Genomic DNA, 21,471 nt, shown 5'->3' with positions numbered 1-21,471 from the left:
CTATCGGTGGTGCCTTTGCAGCTAACGCACAACCTTTACACTTGTTTACTGTTAGTGCAATATCCACATCCATGTTACGCCAGTAAACGTAACTCCACACAAGCGCCTTCATCCTATTTATACCCGGGTGTCCTGTATGAAAATCACGTAAGATCTTTTTCTGCAAGATTTTCAGGATAACAACTCTTTCACTATATAATAAAACATCATTGCATACGGAAAATATGCTTTGCGTTTTTTCATCATTTTCCCTTATTTTTTTCTTTATGTCTGTGATGACATCGTCATTTTCAGCCTCCTTTTTTATATCGATTAACGTGACTGGTAATTCTTTTATTATATTCACCACCATGTTTTTTCCTCATAATTTGAACGTATAGCTGCAATTACTGACTCTTCAAAGGTTTCCTCCATTTTCAGTATAAGCCTTGACAGGCCATCCGCATGCCCTATTTTTTCCGAACCTAGATGTTTTATTTGAAAGTCATAATTTAGCAAGATCGTACCTCAATGCAGTAAGCGATTTGCCGTATATACTGGCAAGCCCTTTTTTGAGCCATAGATTGTCATTAAGGGCTTGTGATCTGTTTCCAGTATAAAGTGTCTCCCGTACAGGTAACGGTGGCATTTTGTCACTGTGAAAACAATGCTTAACCCCTCTTTTTCTATCTGAGAGTAAGCCTTTTCTGCCGGAAGTAGTGTCCTTGAGGCGTGAGCTATAGGTTTCTTCGATCCATCTGGCAAGATATACTGTATACATGCTCCTATACCATACGAGCTTGCGTCGCTCGCAACACTTATTTCTAATTTTGGGTCGTAATAGGTTAAAAATAGATCGGACGTCAGCATCATTTTAATTTTCTCAAATGCGTCTTGACATTCTTTTGTCCATATCCATGGTATTTATTTCTTTAATAACTCGTTAAGCGAAGCTCTTAGGTCGTGCATTCCTTTGATAAATACTAGATAGTAGTTTGTGAGACCTAAGAGACTCTGTAGAGTCGTCACATTATGTGGTGCCGGTATGTTTTTAATTGCTGTCGATCTTTCCGGGTCTGGACGTCAACCGTCTTTATTTATTATTTGCCCTAAATATTTGATTTTGTCTTTTTCGCATTTGTTTTCTTTCACCTTGAATCCGTATTTGTTTACTTTTGTGAATACTTCTTTTAGATGCTCTTGGTGTTCACTTATGGACGCGCTCCTGATGATTATGTCATCCAGGTATGCACAAGCACAATCTATTGCATTCAGCATTGTATCCATTGCTTGTTGGAAAATCGCCGGCGCGATTTTGATCCCCAAGGGTAGAGGATTGTATTTGAACAAACCTTTGTGCGTGTTAATGCATAATATCTTTGAGCATTCTTCTTCCATCGGAATTTGTAAATAGGCATCGGACAAATCTATTTTTGAAAAAAATTTGCCACCATTTAGTCTGGCAAATATCTCCTCAGGGCTTGGTAAAGGGTAATGATGCTCTTTTAATGCATCGTTTAGGCCCGTAGAAAAGTCTGCACAGACCCGAATTTGTTTCAACTTTTTTATGTACACCGTAGGGGCTGCCCAGACACTAGTTTCGATTTTCGATAAGATGCCTGCTTTTTCGAGTCTATCTAGCTCGCTATTTATTTTGTCTAAACCGGCGAACGGTACATTCCATTTTTTCTTAAACACCAGTGTTGCATCCTTTTTTAGCTCGAACAAAGCCTTAAATTTATTGCATCTTCCCAGTCCAATAGTAAACATTTCTGGGAATTTCTTTTTTAGATCGTTTTTAATATTTTCTGATGTTGGGGTGCAACTGGTTATTTTTCTACAAAAAGCGTTCATTGGTTTATCCCAAAGATTGAATTTTTCAATCCAGTCAATTCCCAATAAGTTCTCGCTTTCTTTAATTACGAAGATTTTCAATTTCTTTGTTGTGCCATTTAAATTAATGGGCAGGATGACCTCTCCTTCGAATTTTATTTCATCTCCTGTCACTGTTCGTGCACCTTTACTTGACTTTTGAAGAGTCGGTTTACCCAGCTTTTTCCAAGTGTTGACGTTTATTAACGACAAATCCGATCCAGAGTCAAGCTGAAATTTCACTTGTTTGTCGAAAATATTTACTGATACATATTTTCGTAAATTATTTTTCCCTTTGTCGTTTGTTCTCATTTGGTGTACTCTATTTTTTGTTCTTCGGCAAACACTCTTATGTCAAACTTTATCGCAATTGTAGCACCTGATATTTTTGTAAGGACAATCCTTTTCCAAATATTTTTCATCACATCTTCTACAATTATTACCTGATACTGTCTTTTTATAATTCCTTTGATTATTATCGTAATTTCGTTTTCTGTAGTTATTATATTGACTATTAACGTAATTTCGTTTTCTGTGGTTATTATAATTTGAGTATTTATAATTTGAGTATTTTTTTGAATTTTGACTAGTCTCAAAATTTCTTTGTCCTGAGTTTCTAAAAGGTTTTTTAATCTTCCTAATGTACGCCACTCCTGCTTTTTCTATATCTCTGGAATCTTTTTTAGTGATACTGCCCTTTGGCAATCTTCTGCTAATTTCTACAATGTCAGGCTTTGTTCTGTCTCTAATTTTGAGAGAACGTATCTTCGGATCTCTGAATTTTTTGTGGATACTAGACCCTGTGCAAAGATTAAGCATTTGAAATCGTCCACCGTGAGTTCCGATAATTTGAAGTTGTCGCAGTTTTTGTTTACTACTGACGCGTATATCAGGTAGTCCTGCTCATCAGTTTTCTTAAGATTAATACATGACCATCTTTTGTGGAAAAGAGCCATGCTCGGTCCGAATAACTCCTTAAGAAGCTTTACAGTCTCAGCAAAATCTGATTCGTTCTCCTTGTCAATATGAAATCAACAAATTTGCAATGTTCACTGGTACCAAGCTTTCGAAGTAATAAACTTACTTTCTTTCCATTTGGCCAGTTTTCGCAGTCTGTTTCAAAAATATCTTCATACCTCTTGAAGTAAGCATCAAAAGTTTTATCCTCTTCCGGTACGTCTATGCTGTTAACAATTGTTGTGTTGGAGAAGCTTGTATTACTTTCTTGTATGGAATTAGCTGTTAATCTTTCTAACAGTTCTTTCTGTTCAGGTTGCATCTGTGCGAACCTTTCTTCCTGCCTTTCTAGGCATTTTATGAGTCGTTCATTTTGTCTTTCATCTCTTTCTGCGTGTAGCGCTTGCTCTTCTTTTTGTAGGATCTGCTGATTCTGCATGAACTATGTCATTATTGTAGCAAATTCCTGTGAGACTAACCGTAGCCCTCGGCGCAAGAGGGTCCGTGTGTGCCTGGCGTGTGGGGTGGTGGCTGATCCTGTGGTCGGGGCAGCGGAAGAAAGAGTTTCAAGATGGCGCCTGCCTGCTTTTATTAGAGACGGAATCTCGCAGGATCGCGCGAGATCTCGCGGGGATGCAAATTAGCTAGGCCATCTTGAGGAATAAAAATCGGTCCATTGGAGGTGCGAGGCAGTCGGGTTCTGACGTTCGTGGCGATCAGTACAGTGACCGTTGGGTTCCGTTTCTATTCGTGCAGTCAGCTGAGCTTTGTTAGTTACCTTCGCGCCGTGGCTGTCATTGTTTGTTGGTTTGCTGTGTGTTGCTGTGGTTCTTCAGTGAAACGCTTCGTCGCCCACGACGAGACTCCCCGTCTCCTACACAAGATACTCTTACAAGCTATTTCGGCCCCCCCACTCCGAACTTGGTTTTCTTTTCTTCAATGGCGGATAGGTTCGATCTAAAGTTGATACCGGAATTCGACGGATCCGACCCGGTACTCAGCTGGGTTGAGAAGGTCGAGTTACATTGTCAGTTGTCCGGCGTGAAAAATGTCGAGCGCGTGATTCCTCTGCGGCTGACCGGCCGGGCCTTCGCTGTATATCAGCAACTCAGCGCTGAGGAGAAGTGTGACTACTCGAGTATCAAGGCGGCGTTGTACAGGGCGTTCGCCACTGACCCCGCCACTGCATGGGAGCAGTTTGAGACGAGGTCTATACGCTTGGGCGAAACTGTGGACGTGTATCTCGCCGAACTTAAGAAGCTGACGGTGTTGTTCGACGGTCTTCCCGAGAGGGCCCTAGCCTACAAATTCCTGTCAGGACTCCCCGCTGAAGCAAAGCAGCTCCTGCGAGCAACCTCTACCATGTCCTCACTACCACTGAGTGACCTAGTGGACAGAGCCAGGACAATAATGAAGGATGACTCGACGGTGCAGGAACCGGTAGTCGCCGTCGCATAGGCCCCACCAAGTGGCGAAGGATCGTCTCAGGGACCCAGCCCGCAAGGTGATGTCATCTGCTACAGATGCAACGGGTGGGGCCACATGGCAAGAAATTGTAGAAGGCGGTCGACAGCTGTTCGCTGCTACCGCTGTAACAAGACTGGGCACATGGCCCGAGACTGTGCGGGAAACGGGGACGGGGACAAGGTGCCAGTGCCGACCTCTTCCCCGAACAGAAAATAAACAAGGCGCTCCCTGTCATTCAGGTCCGAGTTAATGACACATTATGTTCAGCCCTCCTTGATTCCGGTTGCTCCCGCACCATAGTGTGTGCGGACTTCTGTCGGGCGTGGAAAAAGAAGAACGTCAGGATAACTACCATTACTGGAAAAATACGAATGTGTTGCGGCGTGGGTGTGGTACACATTCGCACAAGAACTGGGAACTCGGCCAACGTCGAAGCGCTGGTGACACACGAAAAGCCGCTGAGTTTCAACCTGTTGCTAGGCTACGATGCTATCAAAGCCCTGGGCGGCGTGCGCATAACGCGCGCTGGCATTGTAGAGTTTCAGGATAGGCCCCCGGTGTGCGCAGCACTAAGAGTCGACCAGCCGGACTTCAGTGCGGAATTCGACGACCAACAGAAGGCGTGGACCGCCACTTGGAGGTGGTCAGAAGACAAGGAACCGGCAAAACTGCAAAACAAAGTGGCAGAGTACCGTATGCCCGACCAGATAAGGCCTGCATACGAAAGCGAGCTCCGTGAATGGATTAAGAACGGTTGGCTGATTCCATACCCCTATGACAAACTTGAACCCCCCAAGGGCCTGATACCGCTGATGGCAGTTGCCCAACCTAACAAGTCAAAGGTGAGGCCGGTAATGGACTACCGTGAGTTGAATGCGCACGTTGATGCGTTCACAGCGGACGCCAACGTCTGTGCCAGCAAGCTGCGAGAGTGGCGCCGGCAGGGGTCCAATGTGTCCCTACTGGACTTGAGAAAAGCATACTTGCAGGTCCGGATCGGTGAGGCGATGTGGCCTTTCCAGACAGTGATGTTTTCCGGGAAGAGATACTGTCTTACGCGACTTGGATTTGGGCTAAACGTAGCACCCCAGATTATGAAGGCTATCGTCAATGCCGTGTTGTCACAAGAAGAACGGATCAGAAAGGGAACATCGGCGTATATTGACGATATATACGTGAACGAAGATATCGTGTCCTCTTCGCGCGTAAGATCCAAACTTGCCGAGTTTGGTCTAAACTGCAAGGACTCTGAGCGGCTTGAGGATGGTGCCCGCGTATTGGGCTTGAGCGTTCAAGAGGAGCGAGGGATCCTGAAGTGGAGGCGTGGAACCGCAGTTCCCGACGTACCCGACGTTTACACAAGACGTGCCGTGTTCTCCCTGTGCGGGAAACTTGTGGGGCACCTTCCAGTATGCGGATGGGTTCGTGCAGCGACAGGCGTCATAAAAAGGAGGGCAAATGCGGTCACCAAAAGCTGGGACGATGAGATAACCGACGAACTATTGGTTCGAATGTTAAAGGAGACCGTCGCTAGTGTGAAAAAGAATGACCCCGCCACAGGGGACTGGTGCGTGCAGGGAGACGAACTGAGCGTGTGGGTGGACGCAAGTTCTCTAGCGATCGGTGTAGTTTTGGAGAAAGATGGGGCCGTAGTTGAGGATGCCTGCTGGCTGCGACCGGCGAATTCATGCTGCCCATATCAACCTGGCAGAACTCGACGCTGTAATAAAGGGCATTAACCTGGCACTTCAATGGGAAGTGAAGAAACTGCGTGTGCACACTGACTCACTTTGCGTGCACCACTGGGTGTCGGACACACTCACGAGCAAGGCCAGGGCACGCACCAAGACAGCCAGCGAAATGCTGATAAGACGGAGGCTCGAGACTGTGAAAAAACTGGTGACGGAGTACAACCTGTCCGTAGACGTAGTGCTCGTCACCTCGGACTACAACCTCGCCGACAAGCTCACTCGGGTACCACGGAGATGGTATGAGGCTATGAAGAAAGAAGCTAAGCCATTGCCTCTGTGTGCTGCCTCTGTCGAGGAGGACGAAATCAGGAAGATACATCACGACAGTGGGCACCCCGGAGTACAACGGACCTACTACTTTGTGAAGTTGGCTAGACCATCAATACCAAAAAGCGCAGTAAGAGCAGTGGTCAGGGAGTGCCAAACGTGCCAGTCAATCGACCCCGCCCCAGCCAGATGGCGGAAAGGACAGCTGGGAGTGGACGCGACTTGGAGTCGGTTGGGTATGGATATAACCCACTACGGCAGCCAACACTTCCTCACGCTGATAGACTGCGGGCCAACGAGGTTCGCGATTTGGCGCCAATTAGCGAGGCAGGATTCCACCAGTGTCATCCACAAATTGGAATCCATATTCTACGAAAGGGGGCCGCCTGAGGAGATCCTCACGGATAACGACACGGCGTTCTGCAGCAGGGAATTTAGGCATTTTATGGACAACTGGGGGATCCGCCTTCGACACCGATGCGCGTATGTGCCGAGCGGCAACGGCATAGCGGAGCGATGCCACCGAACCGTGAAGAAGATCGCGGCCAGGAAGAAGTGTATGATTGCGGAGGCGGTTTACAGATACAACACAACGCCTAAGGACACTGTGACTGGCGGCAGTGCGCCCGCTGATGCGATTCATCACTACCACGTGCGCGTCAAGGACGTTGAAGTGTGTCTACCCGACCAACGAGAACCCCAGGGGACGTACCAAGTGGGAGACACCGTCTGGGTGAAGCCACCCGGCGGCCGGTGCACCAGCAGCTTTTGGAGGGGGCGGGTCACCGGCGTCATCAGTGAACAGGCCATACTAGTCGATGATACTCCGCGCCACGTAAGGGATGTCCGGCCCGCTCTAAGCGCTGACCAATCGGCAAGCAGTGGAAGTAGCGAGTCATCCGACGATGAGCGATGGATCCAACCCGTGCCCCACGAACCTGGTGACTCAACTGCGAGCAGTGGAAGGAGCGAGTCATCCGACGATGAGCGATGGATCCAACCTGTGCCCCATGGACCTGATGACTCAACTGCGAGCTCTAATGCTGATGCTGATGCTTCCGATGCCACTTCTGAGAGCTCCGATGAGGAAGTCCCGGCAATACCCCTCCGCAGGAGTGCTCGAATCAAACGGCCACGTCCGCCGTGTCACGTATGTGATCTGGAGACCAGGGGGGAGTGTGAGACTAACCGTAGCCCTCGGCGCAAAAGGGTCCGTGTGTGCCTGGCGTGTGGTGTGGTGGCTGATCCTGAGGTCGGGGCAGCGGAAGAAAGAGTTTCAAGATGGCGCCTGCCTGCTTTTATTAGAGACGGAATCTCGCAGGATCGCGCGAGATCTCGCGGGGATGCAAATTAGCTAGGCCATCTTGAGGAATAAAAATCGGTCCATTGGAGGTGCGAGGCAGTCGGGTTCTGACGTTCGTGGCGATCAGTACAGTGACCGTTGGGTTCCGTTTCTATTCGTGCAGTCAGCTGAGCTTTGTTAGTTACCTTCGCGCCATGGCTGTCATTGTTTGTTGGTTTGCTGTGTGTTGCTGTGGTTCTTCAGTGAAACGCTTCGTCGCCCACGACGAGACTCCCCGTCTCCTACACAAGATACTCTTACAATTCCTCCATCTTGTTTTTTTTTTCAAAGATTAGAAAAATCAGTCTATTTTACTAATTCACTTTTTGCAATAACTACGAACAACCGTTTTTTTTTAGGTTCGCTTTTTTTTTTTTGTGTCAACCGAATTTTATCGATATATTATTTTTTGCATTGAACTTTTCTTTTTCCCTTTTTCTATTAAGGGATAAAAAAATAATGTATTTTATTTTTTTCTCTTAATTCGTTAAGTTTTGATTACATACAAGAATTAAAAAAAAAACTCCTTTCTTGGTACAGCTGAAAAAAATATCACTTTTCTTCTTCAAGACAATTTGCATAAATTAGTTCACGGTGTACTAGCGAAAACACCTTTTTTTCTTTGACTTTCGTAATCACTTTGAAATGATTATTGGTATTTTGCTTTCAAGTATCCAGTGTTCGAATATCTCGTTCGACAATTTCGTAGCTCCTTTCGTTTGTTTTTGTTTTTTTGCTTTTTTTTTGTTCGACAGTGATAACTTTCTGTGTAAATTATTTTTCGAATACTGTTGTTGTGTCTAACAGTGAATTCCCGAGTAAATCTTTTTAAAAGTCCTCGATGTTACTGTTGTGTCCAACAGTAGATTTTGTTTTCTTCGAGTATGTTTTTTTTTTCCAATCTTTCTCGAGTAAGTATTTTTTTGTACACCACTGTTGAGTTTAGTAGTGGATTTTCCCGCGTAAGTCTTTTTTCGAATTCTCAAGGCCACTATTGTGTTTAATAGTGGATTTTATCCTGCGTAAGTCTTTTTCCGAATTCTCGACGCCACTGTTGTGTTTAATAGTGGATTTTATCCCGCGTAAGTCTTTTTTTGAATTCCTGCGCCACTGTTGTGCCTGCACAAATAATTAACAAGAACATGGAAAGTAAAGGTATAACAATAATATATTTGGCAGAAAAGTTATATACATATTTACATGTCTTCAGATATACTTCAGTTGGAGATATTCTGGCTGGTGGCGTGTTGCATGTCTTACTGGCGGGAACATAGGCGTCTTGCCTATTTGGCAGTCGTTGCAGAACTCCCCTAGTATTGGTAATTGATACCTTTATATATCTCACTCACCCACCTATATTAATTAATAGGCGTCTCCACAACAATTTCTTTATTCCTCAGCCGGCCGATTGATGGTGCCAGGAATTCAAACTTGTGTAGCAACATGGTCTCTCTTCCACCTTTCACCTCTAAGGGCATCAGCTTCACTAGAGTCGCTGCCTGACTCACGTCTCTGACTGACTGTCACTGTAACAGTGATTGTGTTCTTCCCTTAACTCGAACCCTCATCTCAATATATTGAGAATCTCCTTTGTTTATGACGTCAGAGGCCTGCTGTCAACCGACTTGATTTATCACGTTTCAATTTACCCGTGCCCTTGTACATATATTTACACATCTCTGATAAGCAAAAGAAATCCGTAAATTAAATTGCATCATTTAACCTATTTTTAATTTATAAACTCGCATTGTCCATTCTTTTAACTGACATATTTAATATCCAGTTATTTCTAAAAGAATGGACAATCGCTCTTTTTCTGACATAAATATTTTTTAGTTATTTCTAAAAGAATTAACAATCGACTGCATTCCTAGGATTTCAATTATCCATTATCTTTTAACACTTGTCTACAGGGTTCGATTCTAGCCTTTTCCTAATATCATTTTCACTTATCTAGTCTGCCTTCTTACTTACAAAAGAAGGGGACAGCCTTTCTTATCTAACATTAATTCGTTTTTTTTTCTTTTCTCACTTTCTACCAACACTTTCTGATATTTCATACTTTCTCCATTTTCAAAAAAAAAAAAACCTCCTGAAGTCTAATTTTTGATAGTATATAAAATTTTCTGTAGCAAAATATTTTTTAAATTTGAGTTCAAATTTTTGGAAAATTTCTATAAAAAGTTGTAGAAAATTGAGAGGCGAAACGCACTGAAATGGCTATAAAAAAATAGCTAAAAAATGCTAAAATATAGATAAAAGTTGTGAAAAAAAACGTTTGTAATGTATAACTTCAATTCACTAATATAACGATTACTTCCGGTTTCTTTTTTCTTTTTTTTTTTTGTGATTATGGAATATCTGCATTCCGAGAGTATATTATTTTGTTTAAAATACTATTTATTGTGGGTTCAATATATTGGGGCAGGGGCAAGTGGCATTTTATTTATTTATTTATTTATTTTTAGTAGAGGGGCCACATTCTGCAAAGGGGTGCACAATGTTGCTAAGCACGACACTGCCTAAGCACGACATTACCTAAGCACGACACTGCCTAAGCACGACACTGCCTTAGCATGACACTGCCTAAGCACGACACTACCTAAGCATGACACTACCTAAGCCGACAATGCCTAAGTACGACACTACCTAAGCACGACACTGCCTAAGCATGACACTACCTAAGCACGACACTGCCTAAGTATGACACTGCCTAAGCACGACACTACCTAAACACGACACTGCCTAAGCACGACACTGCCTAAGTGTAAATGTTTCAGTCAATAAATGAGAAAGTTTTTGTTTTGTGTTTACAAGTTATGAATTAAATGTTTATTGTTTTCAACTTTTGTTTCATGCATTTGAAATAGTAAACTTTGCAATGGTGAGCTCGCAAAACTGGTTAATAAAAGATATTTTGTTGCTTTCTGCAATCTTGTCACTGACGTTTTTTTTTGTGTTTGTTTTCAATATTTCAGGTTCCTTATTAGATATTCGGGACATATGTTGCACAATGGGTAGCAATTATGGGGCCAAACACAACATGTGTTCCCATTACATGGCCCCCTTGGAAGACATTCGGGTCGAGGATCAAGAGAATTGTCGAGTTATCTTGGAGATTTGCTGTATGAAAGAAGTTCACTATCGGCAATGTCTGCAAGGACGAATGGATGCGGAGGAGAAGAAACTGTGCCAGGTCAACGCAGATGCCTACGGGGCCGAACAATATTCGGTAAGTTAGTAAATCTACATTTTGACTCTTTTATTTTAAACTAAAAAAGTAATGACATATCTCAATCAATAACATATGACATATCTCAATCATAACAATAGGTTAGAATCCTTAAGTTTAACTACTTTACCCAAATGAAGAATGAAGTGTGACTTTAAAATAATGGGATTTCTCAGTATGGAACGCATCGACTATGCTAACATGAAGAAATTTAAATGTAATGTGAAAAGATCTTGCTGCATAACTTCCCACTTAGAATGTCCTCTTTAAAACTGACCCCTAATCACAGGGTATATCTCAATAGCAATAAGTCTTTATTTGGCACGAATTAGTGTTAGAATGAGTAAACAGAATCAGGATTTGAAAAAATCAGAACTTTGTGGGGTATTGGAATCGGAAATATTTTATCCTAATTTTCGATTCTAAAAATGAGTTGTATACAAAAACTTAATTTTCAGTTACTAGAACTAATAATAAACCAGGACAACAGGATGTCGCATGCAAACGACTGGTACACAAAGTGCATTGATTAGTCAATTCGCTGCGTGCAAATTTCTTCTAAATTCTGTGTATGATTTTGACTTCAGCTGTAGTGTCAATCATGTCGTCTCGATCATTGCAGTAACAGAAGGATTTTCCTCCTCCCCCCCCAAAAAAAAATTACAACTCAAGTTTAAAATAACTAAAGATGTTTTATATTTATAAAGTTACAATAATACTGTTTTTGTTTTCTTTGGAATGACAGAACAAACATTTCTTTCTGTCAGAACACAAACAGCCCTTCCACTTATGGCTCTAAAAGTATGTCAGTCTCTGCCAGTTCAACAAAGATCAAAGCAAATTCCTCTGCTCTTTTTACTTGAATATATATAGATATTACTGTTATTTGATGTAGGCCACAGAATAAGACCATTTCAGAATGATGAATTGTTTTATCACTGAACATAAAAACTTACTGATCAGGGTGTCTGTTATCTGAATTGGACATTAATTGTGTAGAATCTCAAGTGGGCTGCTGATTTCTCAGCATGAATCCTCATTTTCAATAAAACATCAATTGCTCTTGACATATCAAAGGCCTTCGATAAGGTATGGCATAAGGGTCACAAGATTTCCAGCTACAGTATAACTGGAAATGTTTTCTCAATTATTAAATCATTTCTCACTAATGGGCTCGTGGGAGTAGTGGTTGATGGGCAGAAATCAGAGGCCCATGGTATTAATGCTGGAGTCCCTCAGGGGTCAATCCTAGGCCCAACTCTCTTCCGGATCTACATCAATGATCTCTCAAAACACATACTTAAATCATCAAGTCTGTTGCCCAGGTCGCTGGGAAAATGGTGGGATCCTTCTACCGTTCCAGAAGATAACTCAGTACTGGTGCAATCTATAAATATAAAAGCGAAAATGTATGTATGTATGTGTGTTCGCTTTTTCTGTGTGTCTACAAAAGGCTTCTTTCAGAGAAGCGGTCGCTCGGTTCACAACTTTTTAAAACTTTTTATATCACATATAAATCGTAATATCTCACAGTTAACAATGAAGCTCGCCTGTCTATTTAATTTGCTCGATTTCGGGAAGATAAATATTCAATATTTGTCGCTCGCCGCATGTGGGTTAGTCTTTTTCCTATAACATCTTGGGGGGGGGGCGTTCAGCAATAAATGAAATCCCACAGTCAAACTTGACCTCATTAACTCATTAAAACGAGCACCTGCTAAATCCAAATAATTAAATAAATTCAAACGTGTTTCGGTAAGAATGTCGAGGTGAGGCAATGGTTAACGTCACACGTTTTTTTTTTTCACAACTTTGCCTCAAGGGTTCGTGTTCGATCCTCATACTTACGTTTTTTTAAACCCCCCCCCCTCACACCTCCAAACACCCGGGCAATGCTGGTTACCCCTCGCTAGTTCTCTATATCAAAGCCAAGTACGTCCAAGGATGGAGTACTGCTGCCACGTCTGGGCTGGAGCTGCTAAAAACAACCTATCCTGCCTTGACAGAGTACAAAATAGACTTTGTGGCTTGGTGGGGGATGCCCTTTTCTCTTCCCTGCGGCCTCTCTCCCGCAGAGGAGACTTTGCTAGCTTGTCTTTGTTTTATCATTATTTCCATAACGGTTGCTCGTCCAAGCTCCAATCTCTGGTCCCCTCTCGCCAATCTTTTATGAAAAACACTCGTCTAGCTGAAACCACTGTCAATAATTTTCCCCACTGTGCCTAAATCAAAACGTAGATTCCATGAACAAAGCTTCTTTCTTGGAGGTGCACGCCTGTGGAACTCTCTTCCGTTTGCCTGTTTCCCACCTGACTACAACTTGCATGTCTTCAGGTTCAATGTTAACAAATTCCTGATGAACCGCCCCCTTAAGTAAAATACTTTATCAAATCCCCAATCCTAACGATTACTACGATACTATCCCATTGATTACTGTACATGCAATAACCTTTATCCCAGAGTAGCTTCCAGACCTTGATAAGTGGTGACCTCCATGTAAAAAAAAAAGAGATCAGACGATTTCATCTTAGGTAAACATTTTCCCATTGCAGGCCTATTTGCAGCATCCATCTATGTACCACGCTAAACATGCAAAGTTTTACATGTTTACATAGGTACTTGCTAATAGATGTACTCCCATCAATATTCAACATGTATTTCTGCCTAATGTTCTTCTTTTCCATATGTGTTAGTAGATGTACTCCTATAACAGTGATAGCGATTATTTAAAACCATAGCAGCAGTGATAAGTGGCAGTTCACGGCTACAATTTTGAATCTGTGTTTGGTTTATAGGCTCGACACTGATTAGTGCAAGTATTCAACTTTTGACTTGACTTGACCAATCAGAGCTCATCCCTCAAACGAGCTGAGCATGTGATAGAAATTAATAAAAAGGATTAACAAATGGCTTACTTCCTCTTTTCTGGAGACCAAAGTGATCTGACTAGTCTACGGCACTTCTCCCAACCCCAACCTTCTCTCTTGCCCCACCCCTCCAGGTCATCTGAAAGCACCATGGACTTCACACACGTGTGAACTTACTATAACACACACTCATACATGTGGTGGTTTCCTTCTGTCTTGACAGACTATGGATACCCACTGTTAGGTGCCAGTGCGGGGAATTTTTGTGGCAAGAGTTGCACAATACACAACCACACCTCTTCTGAGTTGACATTGTTATATACCAGTGGCAAGTTGAGGTACAGGACGACTGGAAACAATACTAAGATAAGCGGAGAGCACATACAGTGCCTAGAATTCCTAAATGGTCACCCATCTGGTACTAGCCAGGCTCAGCGTTGCTTAACTTTGGTGACCTAACGAAAACCGGTGTGTCAACGTGATTATGCCGTATACATGTACACACATGCATACATGGTCCTGACTTCAACACTGGTGTATGATATACACATTCTTCATGGATGAACACTTCCTTTTCTTACAAACAGGACATTTCACCCTTTCTTCATAAATGAACACTTTTCTCTTCTTTCTCTTCCCTGCTAACAGGACATTCATTTAACACCACGTGGACTTCCTAACCTTTCAGTTTTCGCTCATACTTGTGGACTTCCTCTTCTCTTTTCCGTTTCTCTTTCTTAATATTTATTAACATCTTAACATTGTTGACTGTCATGTCAACAATATATGTTGATATGGCTGTTTGCAATCATCCGCGTCAACAATATCTGTTACAGGTTCTTTTCTTTACCAAGGCTTCCAATAATTATTGTAAACACCTTATGCTATTTCTTTACCACAAATACCCGTTGCGCAAAACGGGCGTTGTTACCTGTAATGGTGGCCTGACATAAGTCTGGAAAAGATACTGCAAAAAGAACACGTTTATTTAATTCTTTTTATTCCATTTCACATTACAAAATGAATTCCTTTGTCTGCAAATCATAACATTTTATATGCTAAACTAAGAAATAAGAAAATAAAAAAAATTGTAGTTGTAATTTACGGAAACATTTTTGATGGCTCCCTCACCGACGTACTTCTAGAAAACTGTGTGACAATCAAAGTGATAACGAAGATGATTAATGAAGTCGTTTTAAACGTTAGAATGAGATTTGTATCAAACTAGTCTACACTCCCATCAATATTCAACACGTATTCCCACCCAATGTTCTTCTTTTTCATGTGTTAATCCCGAGCTACGATGGGGTCAGCAATGACGGATTTTTGCCTCTATTTATCATAATCACAAACTTAGGCCGGTTTTACAAAATGTCTGTCCATCTCATCATCAGCTTTCCTCATGATTGGTTCCCTGCGGCTTCTAATACAAAGGCAAATATTGCAACTGATTCATTGTTGACTCTCAACACATGTCCAAATCATTTGAGCCACCATTCCCTAAATCTTGCCCTCAATTAGTGCGATGCCATAGTGCTTTCACATCTTATTGCAAACATGGTCAAATAGTGTAGTTCCAGACATCCGTTTTGTTTTTCATAACAGCAAATCTTCATTTCGCCTTCCTCGTTATCGATAGGCATCTGGAACTGTAAAAAGTGACTGATCTCAGAATTGTGATGATGGTGTATTGTTGTAGCAATTCCGCTGAGGATGTTAACCAAGACATTTGAAGAGCTGCATTCATGGAAGATCTTCTCTGTCAACTTGGATGATGCCATGTTTGTTTTTATTGGTGGTTAAATATTCCGTCTTTCTGATGATATCTGGCCAATGTTCTTATTTTAGAAAACGAAATTGATAAAAAGTGATTTTCTTTTCATCCATTTTATGGTTATATTTCTTCATTTTTTAGATAAGGATTGATAATATGCATTATTTGCATTCTTCAAACTACTGTTCTCATCTCATCGTGAGTGTTATTTGCACAACGTTTCAACCGATATAATTTTCAGCCTTCTTCAGGTGTATCTGCTGCCAACCAAGGACTCGTGGCTTAATGGATAAAGTACCAGATAAGTTCAGTTGTAAGTGACAATATTCTGGAGGTTGAAGGTTCAATCCTCAGTGCAGGTGACACTCAGAATACAATTGTGAATTACTTAAGACTTCTACCAGCTCATAGCTGATGGAATGAGAACATACTCTCCTGTGGATCAAATTCTATGCAGATTACCAAGTTAGACAGAAAAATTCCCGAGTTCAACAAGAGACATATGTAGAAAGTCGGAGATTACATTGGTCATGAAGTTGTGAAAATAACACTGAAAATGAGAACAATATTCATTCTTTTTTTTTTTTTTTGACTGTTATCCTCATCTTCATATTGTTGTTATTTCACTACATTTCAGCCAATTCATCCTTTGACCTTCTTCTTTGACCGCAATGGGATAAGAATGCTGAGTCTTACAGCTGTATCCCCAGTAATTACTATCTTTTATAGTTGTTGTCTCACCACGTTTTGGCCGACTCATCCTCTGGCCTGCTTATCGACATTTGTTTTTGTTTTTACATCTAGCAATGTTGTCAGTGCTGTCGACTTGGCAAAGTGGCCGTCCAAAGTGGGCTACACTGCAATTTCACCAATTATGGCGATCCTTGTGATACCACCTTCCGTGAATGTTGTCATGCTGAGCAAGTATCAGGTAAGTTAAACCTCTTGTCATTATCAGAATACTAGCAGAACTCCATGGAATTTCTTAACTTACTGTTGTGGACCGGGAAGAGGTTTGGAAGAAAGACATGAACTCTGAATTGAGAAACAAAGTATATTGAAAAAAAAAATATAAATACAGCCGATAAAATAATGGTTAAACGTTAGTCTTACTGCTAAGTACTAGACTGGGGTTGTCTTGTTCAACGGCAAGAAAATATGATACAAAGTCAAAAGATGGAGGAGAGTCAAGCCAGCTCCCTTAAAGGAAGAGCAGTCCGATCTATATAAAAAAAAAATGCTTTCGCCTCTTTTTTTTTTTCTTCAAATGAAACGTAGGCATTAGAATTCAAAATATGGAATGAATGTTATTTTTTTAATAAAGCACAATATGTGTACTAGTAGAATATATGCAAGTGAAATATCCGTCTGTGGACGGGTGGTGATATGTTACAGTTAAGGGGTCTGGAAGAAAATACGAACTTGAGATGCAGTGAAAAAAAGGTATATTGGAGAAAATATAAATACAACAGATACAGAGAGTGGTTGAACGTTAGTCTAACTGCCATGTATTTGACAGGGGTTGTCCCAACACAGAGGTGTGTTCTCCCGGTATTTATAGTAAGAAGAAGAATTCATTGAAGTCCGTAAGGTAGGTACCATCACACCTACCATCTTCTCTTTCTTCTGATCATAAAATATTGTCAGCTAAACTTTTGAAATAGAAAAGAAGCAGAGAACTCACATCCCTGCTATCCAGAAAAAAAAACTGATTTTTTTTTCCTCTTGTAACAATTCTCTCTGAAAACTGAAAAATTTAATTTAAAAAACTTCAAGCAATTCATGAAGAGAATAGAGGTTGGTTGGTTGTTTTTGTTTTACGGCGTATCAACCCTTTTCAAGTTATTTAATGCCGAATCCAGTGATTTTGAAGAAAAGTGTTTTAGTAGAATATATTTGTTTTTTTCAAGTCGGTTTGTATTTAACCCATAGTTGGGATCCTAACAGGTTCTATCACTCTGAGTCAGGGTGGACCTGGGAGCAATGGCAATTAAAGGGTTGCTCCACACTCCCCAAAGCCCGCAAGCTGGGGCCTCACCATCGGATAAATTTTGTTTCATCAAACAATGACTTCCTGTTCTTTTTCCCCACATACATACTCAGTTTTTGTTTTTGTTTTTTTTTGGGGGGGGGGGGTTCTAGAGCTGCCAGATCAGGTATTCTGACTTAAATGCACCAAACATTAATTTTATTGAGTTTTTTTCCCTTTTCTTTTGCAAAACTCAATCATGTCTTGTAAAGTTAAAGAAAAAAATAACTGGCTGATTACAATATGGTAGCCTTCAAATCCAATGTAAACAAGTTCTTGTTTAGCCCTCTCTTTTAATAATCCAAATTCTACCCAATTTACATAATTAACGATTACAACCTACCTTACATTCATTAACCCTTATCCTCGAGTGGCCTTCAGGCCTTGATAAGTAGTAACTTCTTTATATATATACTAGCAAAAGTACCCGTCGTTGACTGGGTTCAAAAACAGCCTACAGAAAATGGACTCCGATTTATGAAAGTATGATAGTTTATGAAAAGGAAGGGTTGTAAAGAGATAGCTTCGAATTTGGGGGTTTCAAAACCAAAGCAAAATATGATGAAAGTAAAAATAAAATAGATAAACCCCATAATTTATTATACCATACCTGTTCACACTGAAACACTTATCACAATATTCTGTGGATCTATATTAAAAAACCTTGTTAAACTTTGTGACATATTTCCATTCTATGGAGGTCAGGCACGAACGAACACCCCATAATTTTATTATACCATATTTCTTCAAACTGAAACATAATTATCAAAGTATACTTACGCAGATAGATATGAAAGGTCTTTATTAAAGTTTGTGCCTATTTCCATTCTATGGAGGCCAGACCCCATAATTTTATTATACTATCCCTATTTAAGTTAAAACATACTTATCAAAGTATTCTTATGTACATCTATATCAAAAACACTTGTAAACGTTTTTTTTTTTTAATTTTTAAATTTTTTATTTCCATACTTTGTTGACCAGGCGCGTACACAGACCCCACAATTTTAATGAATCATCATTATGCCAGATCAAACATACCCATTCCTGTGTCTCGATAAATCTTCTATCATTATACGTGATCAGTTTTCTATAATAGTCAACCATATAGGAGCCTATTCGTCACCAGACACACACACAAACGTTCAGCTTTATATATATATATATATATACTAGCGGGGGTACCCGGCGTTGCCCGAGTATTTGTTTCCGGGACGGGGGGGGGGAGTTTTAAAAAATGTTATGGTAGGTAAGTAGGAAGGATCAACCCCGGAGTCATGAGTAAAAGTAGGAAAATAAAGTGTGAAAAAAAAACAAAAAAAAAACATCTGCAACGTTAACAGTTCGCCCACCAAGAAAAGTCCATTCCAGTTATTTAGGAAAAAAAAAAAAAAAAACGACTACGGTAGGTCGGCGCGAACGTGAAAATATAATGTGAATGGTCCAGCACGCTAACCACTACGCCACAGAGCACTGCAGCTTAGTTTAGTGATTTTAAATAACTTCACATGAAAGAACTACGAAGCCAAACCGGTGTTCTCTTCTCAACTGTTCCTTGTGAACGATCCCCAAACGGTGTTAAGTGGTGGCAGGGGGAGGAGGAATTTATAAGAGAGAAAATATTTTACCACTTCCATTGATCTTAACCGATTTTGGCCGTGACTTTTCAGCAGAAAAAGTATAGAAATCTAAGATTATCGAGGAATGTGAGAAATAATAAGCCTATAACACACCTCAGATATTGTTCTGCCGTTTGTGCATATTATATTTGCATGAAATATCTTGATTTTTAATCCTATTAAGGTCAAAATCAGACGGGGAAAAATGAGTTCATTTTATTTATATAGAGAAGAGATAAAAGAGAAAGAAAAGTAAAACTGTAAGTTGAACTTTACAATCAAAATTTATTGTTCGACTGAATACTCCAAAGTTCAACTTACAGTTTTACTTTTCTTTCTCTTTTAATAAGCTCCACTCTCTATTGTGTATTGAGCTTTTTTATTCAGTTGAGATTAAATTATCTATATATAAATACTGGTATTTATATTAGATTGAAGTTTACGATTGCATATATCAGGTAAACACTAGATCATTTAGATTCCATTACTCTCTCTCTCTCTCTCTCTCTCTCTCTCTCTCTCATATATATATATATATATATATATATATATATATATATATATATATATATAAAGAGAGAGAAAGAGAGAGAGAGAGAAGCATAAAACATATTTACAAAATTACTAGATTCAACATTAAATAACACAAAATGTGTTGATATGCAGTCAAACAAAACATCCAAATCACATATGTTTAAGGTATAAAGAAATCAAAAAAATCTGTAAACAGTTAAAAACTACATGTTAGAATATGATATCATTGACTGGCAGTCTAGTGATTAGCTGATAAAACCTTGCTCTTGTTATTGAACCGCAAAGAAAGTGATCATGTTTAGGACAGTTGCTATATCCTTTGATGGAGGATAGGTTAGAGAAGACCCACAGCATATTATAAGTGTATATTGTAAAAAAAAGAACAACAACAAAAAAAAAACACTTCAAATGAATTGTTGAACCCTAAATGTTAATAACTTTTACAGTTGTTTTTATTAAAAAGAACATGGCAGCTGTTAACAAAAAGGAAAATAAAAAAGAATGTTGTATTCTGCTGTGCTTAATTGCAATGTGAAAATATAGTAATATATCATTATTGTCGGTGGCGTTGAAATAGTGTAGGTTAGTGATGGAAGGAAGTCACATACACAGGAATTCAACGATATCAATCAGTGATCACTGTGGGACTTCATTGTCAATGTAACCTGACCCTCAGGGTATTTTTTTCGGTGACAGACTGTTTCCTTTTGCCTCTAACTTTTTGCAGGTGGTTTCAAGCAGCAATTTTTTTTTTTTTTTTGACTTTTGATATAATTTGTTCTGTTTGTTGTTTTTTCATCGATGAGCGACCAAGAAACCATTATATATACCTGTGTCTATGTGTCTGCTTTGTCTAGTTGTTGTCGAGTGTCTCGTCCGTTAAACTAAGACAAATAAACTTCTCATCCATCAAGGAGACTTTTGCTGAGTTTTCTCTAAATTTTTATTAGAGAGAATAGACTTAAGAAAGAGAGAAACTACATAACTAACTAAAATTATTTGCTTCCTAATTTCCTAACTTTTAAGAAATGAGCGACACAATGGACTAAGCCTCAAGGTAGATTTAGTTTAAATTATCTTTACATAATATTTGAAGCGTCCCACACACAATGTTTCCAATGGAGAGACCGATTGAAACTCTTAGTTTTCTCTCACTCGAAAACGTGAGGCATTCATCATATGCTGATATCATTTGACTCTTTTGTTTATGGAGCTTCAACTCACATCAATCGTCTCTGCGTATAATTCTGTTTGCAGATAGGCTATCTTGACATGTACTAAAGGTGACCCGCGTAAAAATTCACACTTGCTAACTTAATCGCTATTTACCGGCATAGTGTCCCTACTTTGTAACGACTAAGTGCATATTGACAGCAATATGCAACAAATGAGGGATACGATTGTTGACTTTCCAGGAGTCTTGCTAACAAAATAGACAAATGATTGCTAACAAAATAAACAAATGGTTGCTAACAAAATAGACAAATGATTGCTAACAAAATAAACATGCCTAAAACAATATTGAAATTACTTGAACAAAACAATTTTTTCTGTTTCTGTTTTCGTAGGCGGCAACACATACAGTCGTTGTGAGGTGAACAATCCATGCGAACATTTCTGCGAAAATGATGGCTACTCACTCAAGTGCTCGTGTCGTGATGGTTTTGTTCTCAATGCAGATAGAAAGACGTGTTCAGGTGAGTCGAGTTCATGCTTTCCTCCAGTTTCCCCTGTAGAAAAAACTGTATTATTAAATTATGGACAATGGATAAAAGTACATA

The 21,471-nt window shown here is 40.2% G+C and overlaps 1 protein-coding gene across 2 annotated transcripts in view; it reads left to right on the top strand.

The window, feature by feature from the left end:
• The window catches only part of LOC145243673 (uncharacterized), a 198,463-nt gene that overhangs the window by 72,814 nt on the left and 104,178 nt on the right, over positions 1-21,471 (top strand). For both annotated transcript variants that reach the window (XM_080106721.1, XM_080106722.1), the window contains exons 2-4: positions 10,614-10,867; positions 16,313-16,439; positions 21,259-21,387. In XM_080106721.1, the coding sequence (XP_079962847.1) occupies positions 10,614-10,867; positions 16,313-16,439; positions 21,259-21,387 (510 nt within the window). The remainder of the gene's footprint in view (positions 1-10,613; positions 10,868-16,312; positions 16,440-21,258; positions 21,388-21,471) is intronic.

The sequence above is a fragment of the Euprymna scolopes genome, chromosome 22, assembly GCF_053919585.1.
Source record: "Euprymna scolopes isolate OS-2025 chromosome 22, ASM5391958v1, whole genome shotgun sequence".
Lineage (NCBI taxonomy): Eukaryota > Metazoa > Mollusca > Cephalopoda > Sepiida > Sepiolidae > Euprymna > Euprymna scolopes.
The sequence above is the reverse complement of the archived record's forward strand: the minus strand, read 5'-3'. Positions and strand labels throughout refer to the sequence as shown.